This window comes from Rutilus rutilus (genome assembly GCF_951802725.1).
Source record: "Rutilus rutilus genome assembly, chromosome: 8".
Lineage (NCBI taxonomy): Eukaryota > Metazoa > Chordata > Actinopteri > Cypriniformes > Leuciscidae > Rutilus > Rutilus rutilus.
In genome coordinates this window covers 32,224,323-32,238,556 of record NC_140222.1, presented here as the reverse complement: position 1 = coordinate 32,238,556, position 14,234 = coordinate 32,224,323, and the positions used below count along the sequence as shown (strand labels likewise).

At 40.6% G+C, this 14,234-nt stretch overlaps 2 protein-coding genes across 2 annotated transcripts; both read left to right on the top strand.

Annotated features, from left to right (window-relative positions):
* Positions 1–4,641: 4,641 nt before the first annotated feature.
* Positions 4,642–5,443, top strand: pet117 (PET117 cytochrome c oxidase chaperone; the record flags this gene model as incomplete). The annotated part of the gene is made up of 2 exons (XM_084417860.1): positions 4,642–4,836; positions 5,291–5,443. Exons 1-2 carry the CDS (start codon positions 4,741–4,743, stop codon positions 5,441–5,443), a joined length of 249 nt encoding a protein of 82 aa, XP_084273986.1. The 5' UTR covers positions 4,642–4,740.
* An 853-nt stretch (positions 5,444–6,296) lies between these two features.
* Positions 6,297–13,307, top strand: kat14 (lysine acetyltransferase 14; the record flags this gene model as incomplete). The annotated part of the gene is made up of 10 exons (XM_084417859.1): positions 6,297–6,555; positions 6,729–6,850; positions 7,085–7,206; positions 7,301–7,482; positions 9,246–9,665; positions 10,533–11,113; positions 11,198–11,331; positions 12,144–12,319; positions 12,406–12,596; positions 12,801–13,307. The coding sequence occupies 10 exons, from the start codon at positions 6,297–6,299 to the stop codon at positions 12,972–12,974; spliced, it is 2,361 nt and encodes a 786-aa protein (XP_084273985.1). The 3' UTR covers positions 12,975–13,307.
* Positions 13,308–14,234: the final 927 nt, after the last annotated feature.

Genomic DNA, 14,234 nt, shown 5'->3' with positions numbered 1-14,234 from the left:
AAACTCGTGGCCTTAAAATTATTAAGTAAGAAAACAATGCGTAATTGAAAAAAATAAGTTATGTGGAATTGTCAAGTTCACGTAACTTATTTTTTTCAATACATGAAGGTTATTTACTGAATAATTTTAAGGCAACGGGTTTCCTCACTTTTTTAAGTTAAGTCAACTGGTCACTTTTTACAGTGAACGTGAGATATGAAGTCACAATTACAAGAAACAAAGTCTCATTGTGAGATATAAAAGTCGCAATTGTGAGAAACAGTCAAATTTCTAAATATAAATTCAGAGAGATATAAAGTCACATTGAGAGACAATTATGAGATATAACATTGCAATGACCTAGGTGGAAACTGGCTTCTATTTTACTCATAGAAAATAGTGTTCATCCAAAGAATTGCTCCAAAGTTCATTGAATGTTTGAAGATACATCTAAAACACTGTCAACACACATCCACCCACTCGCACTAACACAGAATGTTTCTTTTTCTCAGAAAAAGTGAGGCAAGGTAAAACATCGTAGCTCATCTGGAGGCATGGCGGTTCACACATCATTTCCAGACCTGATAAAGAAAAGGATAGTCTACAGATCAACAAACATCCAGGGAATCTGTTTACTTAATACCAAGACATCCATTTCAATGCTGATTTCTTAAAGGATGCTGCTGAGTAGCACCCTGCTGATAAGTCTACTTCACTTTAAAGGTGGTGGTGTTGTTGTTGGCAGCACATCAAAACGGTATGAGACGGACCGAAAAAATGATGAAAGATGGAGAGAGGGGTCACTTATAATCATGTTTCTGTGTGCAATACACACAACAACAGCATTTCCGAGATAAAATCCCCTATGTTCAACACCAAAACATCTAAAAATTGAAAGTGTTGAGGCAACATATTTGCTTGGGGTTCCCTATTTCCAAAATCTCTGTTTGAGCCCGTGGAGGTGAAGGGGTGGAGTGGTGTTTGGGAAAGCTGGATGTTTGCTTTAGCTGTCACTGACTAGGGGTGTTCCATCAAACAAACCTTTACGGCAGCCCCGCAGCTGAGGAACTCTGAGCACCAGATGTGCATGTTCATCCTTCTGACTCAGGCTTTGACTCGCACAGACGCATACATATTTTCCACATGCAGTAAAACAATTACACTCTTAGAAATAAAGGTTCTTTATTGGCATCTGTGGTTCCACGAAGAACCTTTGGCATCCATGGAACATTTCAAATGCACAAAAGGTTCTTTATATTGGTTTGTTAAGATCTTCAAAGTAAGAAAATGATTCTTTGGGGAACCAAATATGGTTATTTTATGGCATTGCGGTTTCCATTTATGTGCATGTCTTCTTACCGGATAAAAAAAAAATGATCCGACTCAATTGAGTGCATATGTTTTTTATGTGCATTTTTAGAATTTATGAACATCTTTGCATTTCCAAACAATGTTTTTTTTAATGCGATATCCCAAAATGTGCATAAAAATAGGTGGATGGAAACATAAGCGCTGCTGTGGTCGGGCATGTGAAATTCGAAGAGGAATTTACTTTTGCAACAAAAGATAAATGATTACAATGAATTTCGAGTAATTATCCCTATTTATTTCAAGTAAAATACATTGTTTTCTCAAAGTATTACACATATTTCTATAAAATGAGTTTAATTAACAATACTGTTAATGTCAAAATAATAAAGTCATCAACCAGATTTTAATTACACATCAATGTTGTTTTCAGAAAAAAGTTTTGATTTAAAAATTTTGTGTAAGATAACATTTAAATATTGATTTTGAATACAAAGTGATGTTTTGAAGTCCAGTTTTAAGACATTTAAAGTGGTAACTTAAAGCATATAATAAGTTACCATGATTAATTATGTGCCGTCAAATCAATTAATCACATCTAACATAAAATTTTGTATATATATATACACTCACCTAAAGGATTATTAGGAACACCTGTTCAATTTCTCCTTAATGCAATTATCTAATCAACCAATCACATGGCATAATAACATTTGGTTACGGAAATGACAGTGACAAATTTACATTTTACACATTTTTGGAATAAAATGGAAATCTCTTTTGTCTGGCATGTCTCCATATAGAACAGAGCTCTTAAAGTAACATGGTGAAGGAAAAATATGAGATGGGAGGGAAAAATTATATTTCAATGCTTTTGCATTCTATCGCAAAAGTTTTGTGTTCCCCCGAGAAAGTTCGTCTTTGTTGGCAAATAACTCAAAGTTTTGCAAGCAAGCGCAAAGTTTCTCGAGGGAATGCAAAACATTTGCGAGAGAATGCAAAAGCATTGACATTTTTTTCCAATGCTTTTCCCATCACTCCATACTTTTGCATTTCGCAGATAAACTTTGTGTTCGCTCGCAAAACTTTTGCGATGAGGTGGAAGGAAAAAAACTACATTTCAGTGCCTTTGCAAGAGAACGCAAAGGGAGGGATGCAAATACACTCACCTAAAGGATTATTAGGAACACCTGTTCAATTTCTCATTAATGCAATTATCTAATCAACCAATCACATGGCAATTGCTTCAATGCATTTAGGGGTGTGGTCCTGGTCAAGACAATCTCCTGAACTCCAAACTGAATGTCAGAATGGGAAAGAAAGGTGATTTAAGCAATTTTGAGCGTGGCATGGTTGTTGGTGCCAGACAGGCCGGTCTGAGTATTTCACAATCTGCTCAGTTACTGGGATTTTCACGCACAACCATTTCTAGGGTTTACAAAGAATGGTGTGAAAAGGGAAAAACATCCAGTGTGCGGCAGTCCTGTGGGCGAAAATGCCTTGTTGATGCTAGAGGTCAGAGGAGAATGGGCCGACTGATTCAAGCTGATAGAAGAGCAACTTTGACTGAAATAACCACTCATTACAACCGAGGTATGCAGCAAAGCATTTGTGAAGCCACAACACGCACAACCTTGAGGCGGATGGGCTACAACAGCAGAAGACCCCACCGGGTACCACTCATCTCCACTACAAATAGGAAAAAGAGGCTACAATTTGCACGAGCTCACCAAAATTGGACAGTTGAAGACTGGAAAAATGTTGCCTGGTCTGATGAGTCTCGATTTCTGTTGAGACATTCAGATGGTAGAGTCAGAATTTGGCGTAAACAGAATGAGAACATGGATCCATCATGCCTTGTTACCACTGTGCAGGCTGGTGGTGGTGGTGTAATGGTGTGGGGGATGTTTTCTTGGCACACTTTAGGCCCCTTAGTGCCAATTGGGCATCGTTTAAATGCCTGAGCATTGTTTCTGACCATGTCCATCCCTTTATGACCACCATGTACCCATCCTCTGATGGCTACTTCCAGCAGGATAATGCACCATGTCACAAAGCTCAAATCATTTCAAATTAGTTTCTTGAACATGACAATGAGTTCACTGTACTAAAATGGCCCCCACAGTCACCAGATCTCAACCCTAAAGAGCATCTTTGGGATGTGGTGGAACGGGAGCTTCGTGCCCTGGATGTGCATCCCACAAATCTCCATCAACTGCAAGATGCTATCCTATCAATATGGGCCAACATTTCTAAAGAATGCTTTCAGCACCTTGTTGAATCAATGCCACGTAGAATTAAGGCAGTTCTGAAGGCGAAAGGGGGTCAAACACAGTATTAGTATGGTGTTCCTAATAATCCTTTAGGTGAGTGTATATATACACACACGCACTTTAATTTATATGCAGTTGAATTAATTTAGTTTTATTTATACTTCCTTGAATTCACATTTGAATTACAAATCTGCATTCTGTTTTCTCCCACATTTCAAAGGGGAAAAGTGTTTCAAAAGGGATTCTCAACTTGGTTTGGAATGGTCAGACAAAATCCCGGGATGGTGTGCAGAATACATTATGACTCTTAACATGTGGATTCAGACTTTGGACAAGAAAAAAAGAGAGGAAGTGAAGAATGAGTGGAGGATCCAAAGATGTTATTTCACAAAACAACTCTCTTGCATTTCTACATTAGCGAAGACCTTCAGTGTAACCCGCTGCCCTTTTATTGATTTTTGGTGACAGATCATCAGTCTTAGTTTGCACCAGACATGGGACTTTTGATAAAAACATGTTGGACTATAGATTGTAAGTAAAACTAAAGATAAACAGTTAAATGCAATCACTGGAATAAACAGTTTTGCCTGAAATAGCATATTTCTGCATATTATACATGCAGCATGTATAGTATACATATTATGCAAATTGTATATACATTTGCCAAAATGTGCAGTATACAACAGACTTAATATGTGGGATATATCGCAAAAATGCTAAACACTTGATTTTCAATTTCCTTTGTGACTAATTATGACATCTCAGTCATTATTTGATAAAATAATGGAAGTCAAAAATATTTTTTAACTCAATACTGTGCAAACTATCCTAACAATTTGGCAGTCCGATCAAATAATCAAACACGATTCCTGCGTCCCAATGTGCATACTATCCACCCTATCTGCCCTAAATAGTACTGACAATTACTAATGTCACATACTATTTTGGATGGATAGTATGCACATTGGGACGCAGGCGATATGTTAAAAATATGAGATTATGTGAATACTGCGCATGCGCAGTGGGTGTGTTGCCGCTCCTGGTCGGTAGGCGGCAGTAAAGAGCCTGATATCCTATTGAAACCAAACCACCACAAAGGATTCAGCTCCATTCTGTTATGAAAGTGATCTAGCCATCTATTATCCTACTGTATTAGTATTCACAGTAATGCTTCATAACTATGTCTACGGTCTCTAAGCTTGTTTTGGGATTATCGGTAGTGCTCACTATCAGTACCGTTGCAGGCGTTCATCTCAAGCAGAACTGGGACAGAGAGGTAAAAACACTCTTGTCCTACTAGCCAAATGAGCACCATGTCTTTATGAGTCGCTGTTATTGAAGTATCTATTCTGTTTAACCTTTAGTGTACAGTATGCGTGCAATCAAAACAAGTACAGTTGTGCAAGATAGTCGTTTTTTTTTACTGTTTTGTCAAATGCAAAACATACCATTTTACTATAGTAACGGTAACTACTCGGGTATCTTGGCTGACATGTTCTGTTCAGAGGGAATCGTTTTATTCTCTGGAAGTTGTTTCAGTTTATACGTGTGTTTAAGCTACTGCTTCATTTCAAATACATTTATATAGAAACCTAACACAGATATCTTACCATTGTAATGAGGAGCTATCTGTAGTTTTATCTGTTATTATTATCAGGGGGTTACTTCAAATGTCGCATCTTTGTATTAAACATGCAGTGTTTATATGTGAAATGATCACGTGTTCGCAGAGGCTGCACGACGGAGTGCTGCGCGACCTGGAGCGCGTGGAGCGGAAGCGCGAGAACCTGCGCGTGCTCGAGGAACAGATACAACTGACAAGAGAGCTCGTGGCCGCGCGAGACCGACAAGAGGCTGACACGCCGGGGACACATAGTTCATAAACCGACTGGTACAACATATTACTATTATTATTTATAATTAATTTACAGTTGCACAACTATTACTCGTGTTTCTCTCACGAAATACCTCGGTTTCATTGTCACAATTTACAGTCTATGATTGTCACACACACATACATTTACATTTACATTTATTCATTTAGCTGACGCTTTTATCCAAAGCGACTTACAATTGCTATATATGTCAGAGGTCGCATGCCTCTGGAGCAACTAGGGGTTAAGTGTCTTGCTCAGGGACACATTGGTGTCTCACAGTGGATTCGAACCCGGGTCTCTCATACACACACACAAAATTTTGATTAATAATAATGGTAGCACTTTGTTTTAAGGCGTAGTCACACGCTAATAAATGTACTTACTCTGGTAATTATAGTAACTGTAGTACATGTAGTTAATTAATATTTCTTAGTACTTATTTGAGTAAGTACACTATAACTACGTCACCTTAAAATGAACTGTAACCGTAATAATAAATGTTATTGTTTTCGTTGTATTTGACCCATTGTAATCTTATATTCTAATAAATAAGGTTGTTATGACACCAACATTTTAGACCCCTTCTAGGTAATTCCTATACCACAGCGAAAACTACTTGCATAGCTAATAAGAAGTTCAAACATTATTAAAGACAAATAAACAGTCAAATGAACAAAATAATGCAGAATAATCTCTTTCGTGTCTTGAATGTTTAAATCGGCAAGACTTAATTAAGTGGAAATTCGAAACAATTCCGTCATCTGTCCTGAGCGTCTTTCATGCTGGTCCCGGTCCATCGGGCAGCCCTCATTGTCGAGCTCTGTATCTAATCGCTTCCTCTTATCTGTTAGGTGGAAAAATGGACAGTGGGGACCAGAGGGGTCTCACGGCACAGGACGAGGAGACCATGTGCACGTCAGCCTCTGAGGGTCTGGAGGAAGGCGAGGTGGAGGGAGAAACTCTCCTCATTGTGGAATCGGAGGACCAGGCGTCTGTGGATCTGTCTCATGACCAGAGCGGAGACTCTCTGAACAGCGACGTCGGTGAGGACGGAGAGGGGAGCTGGAACGAGGACATGTCGTTCTACTGCGACAAGTGCCACAAATGGATCCCGGCCGGTGAGAAGACCATTAACAAGGGACGACATGTCTGATATGTGACCAGTTTAAGATGTGATGTTCAACTTGGGCTGCATTTGTTCACTCAATAAAGACTGATCTGAAAAAAAGTGTGCTTCGTCTCAGAGCTGTCTTTTCCGTGTTTTTTTTTTTTTTTTTCTTGTTTGGTTCAGCTCAGCTACGCGGAGAGCAGCCCAGCTACCTGAAAGGAGACAACTTCTTCAAGTTCACCTGCTCGGATTGTGCGGAAGACGGGAAGGAGAGTTTTGAGAGGATGAGGCTGACCTGGCAGCAGGTACGCATTCGGGAGCAATTGAAATAAACAAAAAAACGTATTTAGTTAGCTTGACAAAAGTATCTGAAAACACATTTCAGGATTTGTCCTGAAAGGAAATCTGTGTTTATATACCTAAAATAGCATTACAAAAATGGAAAATCTCATAATATTCAAATAAAGACTTATGAGATGATTTGATTCTGCATTTTGGTAATAAAAAGGTCTCTGAATTGTTTGATTTTATGCTTATAGGTGGTTATGTTGGCCATGTATAACCTGTCTTTAGAGGGCACCGGACGACAAGGTTACTTCAGATGGAAGGAAGATATTTGTGCATTTATTAGTCGGCACTGGACGTTCCTACTTGGTTCCAGGTGAGACTGAGTATCAAAACTGTTATCTTTAGTTTTAAAATCACCTGATTTTTAAAGGCGAGTAAGTTTATATTTTATGATTATTCATGCTCAGAAAGAAGACGTCCACGTGGTGGAGCACCGTGGCAGGGTGTCTGTCTGTCGGCAGCCCAACATTTTTCCGCTCCGGTGCGCAGGAATTCGGAGAACCCGGCTGGTGGAAGCTAGTCCAGAACCGGCCACCGACTCTGCGGCCCGAGGGGGAGAAAAGCTCTGCGGCCTCAATAAAGGCCAAAGGTAGTAGTAGTTTGGTAAACGTGACTTTACCAAGTACAACATGTTGTTGGATCAACATCTTTGTTGATCCTGGAACAACATTTCAATCCATTTCCAATCCAAGTATTTCCCTTCATTTTGAGCACTGTTGAACTGATTCTTAAACGCCTCTGATTGGCCATTGGGTTGACACGCTCAACATATATGTCTGTGATTGGCTACAGTGACATCTTTGACGCTCTTCAGCGAGCGCTTGCATAGATACCCAGGGGAGCGTTTAAAAGCTGGCATCTATCAGCAGATCCCTAATATATCCGCTTAAAGACGGATCAGCTGATAGACACTGCTCTCAAGCACTCGATGAAGAGCGTTAAAGACAACATGTTTTTGAAGCGTTGATCATTGTAGCCAATCACATACATATATGTTGAGTGTGTCAACACAATGGCCAATCAGAGACATATATATATTGAGCACGTCAACACAATGGCCAATCAGAGACATATATGTTGAGCACGTCAACACAATGGCCAATCAGAGACATATATGTCGAGCACGTCAACACAATGGCCAATCAGAGACATTGAATTGAATTGTTTATTGATCCAACAATCAGCTATCTCATATATATACATATGAGTGCTGTTCTTCCTGTGGTCAAAATCACTATTACATATCAATTTTTACAAAAAGAGACATGTATGTTGAGAGTGTGAGCACGTCAACACAATGGCCAATCAGAGACCTATATGTTGAGCGTGTCAACACAATGGCCAATCAGAGACATGTAATGTTGAGCGTGTCAACACAATGGCCAATCAGAGACATATATGTTGAGCACGTCAACACAATGGCCAATCAGAGATATATATGTTGAGCACGTCAACACAATGGCCAATCAGAGACATGTAATGTTGAGCGTGTCAACACAGTGGCCAATCAGAGACATATGTTGAGCACGTCAACACAATGGCCAATCAGAGATATATATGTTGAGCACGTCAACACAATGGCCAATCAGAGACATATGTTGAGCACGTCAACACAATGGCCAATCAGAGACCTATATGTTGAGCATGTCAACACAATGGCCAATCAGAGACATGTAATGTTGAGCGTGTCAACACAATGGCCAATCAGAGACATATATGTTGAGCACGTCAACACAATGGCCAATCAGAGATATATATGTTGAGCGTGTCAACACAATGGCCAATCAGAGACATGTAATGTTGAGCGTGTCAACACAGTGGCCAATCAGAGACATATGTTGAGCACGTCAACACAATGGCCAATCAGAGATATATATGTTGAGCACGTCAACACAATGGCCAATCAGAGACATATGTTGAGCACGTCAACACAATGGCCAATCAGAGATATATATGTTGAGCACGTCAACACAATGGCCAATCAGAGATATATATGTTGAGCACGTCAACACAATGGCCAATCAGAGACATGTATGTTGAGCGTGTCAACACAATGGCCAATCAGAGACATATGTTGAGCACGTCAACACAATGGCCAATCAGAGACATGTATGTTGAGCGTGTCAACACAATGGCCAATCAGAGACATATATGTTGAGCACGTTAACACAATGGCCAATCAGAGGTGTTTAAGAAAATCTGTTCAACAGCGCTAAAAATACTAGAGGGAAATACTGGCATCGTCACATTTTTTAAATTTCCGTACCGAAGTTGGTACTTTTGACAACTCTATATTTTTCTTCATTTTAAATGTAAATGTAACATTTTGGGGTCTGCATGTTGTTATTCCAGCTGTGTCGAAGCCGTCCCTCGACCCCATAATCACTGTGGAGGGTTTGAGGAAGCGTGGAAGTCGGAACCCAGTGGAGAGCGCCATGCAACTGAAAGAAAAGCGTTCCCGAACACAGGAGGCAAAAGAGATCCGGCGTGCACAGAAGGAGGCGGCCGGGTTCCTTGACCGCAGTGCCTCGTCCACACCTGTAAAACTGGGCAACCGTGGGCGGCGCTCGGATCCGTATCTGGAGAAGGGTGAAGTCATTGACTTTTCCTCTCTCAGCTCATCGGACAGGACCCCGCTCACCTCTCCCTCCCCCTCCCCCTCGCCCGACTTCTCCGCCCCTGGAACGCCCGCCTCACACTCTGCTACGCCCAGCCTGCTGTCAGAGGCCGATCTCATCCCGGATGTCATGCCCCCTCAAGCTCTGTTCCACGGTGAGTTGATGCTCATGCTTACTGACCAAACACTTACTTAGCCTACTTTTCTAAACAAACTTAGGCCGCGTATCCAACAGTTGAAAACGCTTAGCTGTGGGCGCTTGAGAGCGTTTTGTTCAGTTGATAAGGAATATCAGCGGAAGTGTTAATATCTCATTTCACAGATAGTTTCTGTGTTGTTTTTTTTATATAAAAATGTCGATACGTTGTAAAGTATTTGCTCTGGCTCTTGTTTAAAATAATTTTGTTACGTTATTATGTATTGTTGTTACAAAATGTGACGGTTGTGTATTTGGTTGTATATTTATCGGTGTGGTATTTGTCCCGCCTCTCCTCCACTGTGATTGGACGGCTGGGTAAAAAGTGACAGTGATGATTTTACCCAAAGTTCAACTCTTGGCGACCGGTAAAAAACGCAGAGCGCTCAGCGCTTCAGCGTGAAATAGACACTCCTTACGCTCCTGACGTTTTAAAAACGCGGCGCTCCCATCGAAAACAATTGGAAAAATCCGCCAGCCTCGTGAAAAAACGCTTTGGTGGACACAGGGTCATACAGTTTCCACCTGATAGATGCTAAGATAGACTTATCTTGAGGGGTCTTTACCTTGATACCAGGTAGCATTCACATAGTAACATTCTACGAACCACTCATAACACCCTTGCAACCACATGGCAAGAGTACCACCCTGAGCACCCTAGAAATGCCCTAGTGCCCAACCAGAACACCTTTACAACACCGTAGTAATGTCCTACCAACCACTCCTTGTTTTATAGCTCATATATTGATATTTTAAACATATGTTTGGTAAAAACAGACTTAGTCGCAGCACCTTCATCTCTAATCACTGTATGACTTTCCATCAGACGATGAAGAATTGGATGCTGAGGGTGTTATCGACCCCGGGATGGAGTATATACCCCCTCCCAGCATGCCTTTGGCCACTGGCACCATCATGGTCAGGAAAAAGCTACGTCCGGCCGAGCTGATCAAACAAGAACTCGAGAGTGAAGACGAGGAGCGGGGTAGAGATGGCGAGGAAGACGAGGGCCAGGACGAAGGCTTGTTGCCGACGGGACGGGGGTGCGGTATAGAGCGGAGGAAGGTTCTTCAGGATAAGGGTGAGGGTTGCGTGCCTTTGCCCGCCCCTCGTTACACGTTCATCAGCCTTTACGAGGAGCGCGTGCTGCTCCACAAGCTAGAGGCCTGTCCGCAAGCGCTGGCCGTCACGCCACAGGCCAAAAGGCTGCATCGCAAGCTACTCGTGCGCCAGGCGAAAAGAGAGCGAGGGCTTCCCCTGCTGGATGTGGATCAGGCCGTGAGTGCTACACTCAGCCTGGTGGGGGGCGTGTACGGGGCACAAGGGGGTTTGGCCAGCCACAGGACGAGCAGAGAGGAGAAATACAGAACCACCAGCCAGGACCTTCGTATACTCGATCGCTTTCAGGTAAGCCATAAGAAAACCCGTATGGTATGCAATTTAACTTCAAGTGAGAAACTTGTTTCGATGTCTTGTGTTTTGTTTTTTCAGTCAACAGTGTCCATAAGGAAAGGGTTCTATCAGCCCACAGTGTCCTTCTGGCACAGGCTAATGGGTTCTGATGCCTGCATGGATCAGACCATCAAGAGTCCCTACACATCCAGAGTGCTCAAGCCATACATCAGGTACACACATGGACACATCTGAGCATTTACGCAATGTTAATTTCTTCTTATTAGAGGCTGTTTGAATTTTTCATATTTTCTTGCTCTTTTGAATGAGATAAAAGGACTATATGTCCAAAAAGTGGCAAGTCCGTCTTGAAATTTAGCACATATTTTATACTTGAGGTTTGTGAAATAGTCTACCATTTATTTAGATTTTTTTCTGTTCTTTTTTCCTATTGCATTGCATTCTTCTTCTCACCAAGGCTGCATTTATGTGACCAAAAATACAGTAAAACAGTAATATTGTGAAATAGTTTTCTATTTTAAAATTTAAGATCCATTTTATTTCTATGATGTAAAGCTGAATTTGCAGCTTCATTACTCCAGTCTTTAGTGTCACATGATCCTTCAGAAATCATTCTAATATGCTGATTTGCTGCTCAAGAAACATTTATTATTATTATTATCAGTGTTGTTCTGCTTCATATTCATATTTTTGATAAATAGAAGGGTCAAAAGAACCACATTTAGTTGAAATAGTGCAAATTAGTATAATTTTAAATGTCTTTACTGTCACTTTTGATCAATTTGTTGCATTTAAGGATTAATTTCTTTCGAAAAACAATTTTTACTAACCCAAGACTTATGAATTGTAGTAAAATTTAGTATATTCCTAATTACCATGGTTTTTACAAATACACCCCTAGTTGATGTTCAGTCCACCCAAATAATTTATGGAAACTAAGCTGTAAAACTGAATCACAGTTATGAGCCTTGAGGACATTAACATATGATTCCTGCTCAGTAGCTTTGTGTGTGTTTTTGTGTAGGAGAGACTACGAGAGTCGGCCTCTGAAGATGCGTTTACTCTCAGAGATCCGTGCGTACCATCACAAGAAGGACCCGACTTGGGTAGCTGAACCTGACGCGCCTATAGACTACTGCTACGTACGGCCCAATCACATCCCGTCTGTCAACTCCATGTGCCAAGAAATCTTCTGGCCTGGTAATCATCATTTCATCCTGTCAAATACAGATTTTTGGATAAAAATAGTTCCTGAAGGAATAAAAATGGGGTCTTTTGCCCATCAGGTATCGACCTATCAGAATGCCTCCAGTACCCAGACTTCAGCGTAGTGGTGCTTTACAAGAAAATTGTGATCGGTTTTGGTTTCATGGTGCCAGATGTGAAGTACAACGAGGCCTACATCTCCTTCCTGCTGGTGCATCCGGAATGGAGGCGAGCTGGTATCGCCACGTTCATGATTTACCATCTCATTCAGGTGAGAAACTGAAAGCGTGATATGGTTTAGGATGTCATTTAATTAATTAAATAAATGCGCTGCGCGTTTTAGAGTGAAGCACGGCAATGTTCACACGTGAGCAGCTCATAATTTTTAGCGCATTTTAAATCGCACTTAGATTTCCCCCCCAAATCGTGCAGCTCTAGTTCATACAGGGATCTCTTTCCTGTCTCGTCTCTGCAGACATGTATGGGAAAGGATGTGACCCTTCACGTATCGGCGAGCAACCCTGCCATGCTGCTCTACCAGAAGTTTGGCTTCAAGACAGAGGAGTACATCCTGGACTTCTATGACAAATATTACCCGGTGGACAGCAAAGAGTGCAGACACGCATTCTTCCTGCGCTTGCGCCGCTGAGGACGTCACATGATGCACAACACAAACTGTAAACAGTCTGAAATGTAAGTCAGGGAGTGTTTGTTGGTGTTTTCAGTCATATTTGTTGCGTTACTTCCCGTTTGAGGCATAGTTTGACATGCTATTTCATTTTATATGTGGTTCGATGTTTAAAACAAAGCAAAGGATATTTTATTTCTTTGTATACACACCGTGATGATAACTCTCTGCCTCCTTTACGTCATGTCTTTTTTGTAGTTAAAAAAATTGGTGTTTATTTTTAACACTCATGTTTTTGTATGCACACAATTATAAAAATGTTGCCACCTGTTAATTAAATATTGAAATGTTCAATATTGTGTCTTTTATTTTATTTTTCTTGTTAAAGCTGCATTCAGTAATTTGGTGCTAATATTATAAGTTCCACACATTTTGAAATGAATTGCATTTTTGTGAAGAGTCATCTGAATGGTGTTTACTCACATAAGATGAAGACTACTCATAATATATATTTTTTTCTATGAGTACAGTAAGTGTTTTAATTATACAGTATATCGTGCAGGTCGGAGAATAGAGGCTGCTCATTGGCTGCCGCCTCTAGATACGCCAATAGCGCAGTGTAGTTTGCAAAGAGCGAAAATTAGACAACAGAACACAATTATCATTTGCTTCATCAGCGGAAACAATGGGAGAATCAGTACCTGTACAGTCTCAAAAAAACGTATAAAAACAGACAAGACAAAAAAAACGTGTGTAATTAACGGTAACGCATACACACAATGAAGCAGACAAAATCCTGACTAGGGATGCCCAAGTTGCTGCATTTTCTTGAACGGGTAAGGAAAGGAAACTCACTAGTTATATGTGTAATTTAAATACATTTCAGATTTTAATTCAGTGTTGTTCTCCGAGCTTTCGTGGGCAAAATCCAATACTTTCAACAGGAGTCCATGTGATGGTGAAGACTGTATAGCAAGGACATCTTGGGAGAGATGCAACGCGTTCAAGTTGTTTACGCAAATTTTCCGCATTAAAGGGATAGTTCACCAAAATGTTTTCATTCTTTCATTAATTACTCACCCTCACGTTCCAAACCCGTAAGACTTTCGTTCATCTTCGGAACACAAATGAAGATCTTTTTGACGAAATCTAAGATTTCTATCCATCCATTGACAGCTACACTATTGATACTTTGACGCTTCAAAAAGTTCATAAATAGATCGTAAAACTATGAATTGTATGGTTTAGTCCAAATTTTCTGAAGAGACACGATCATTTTAT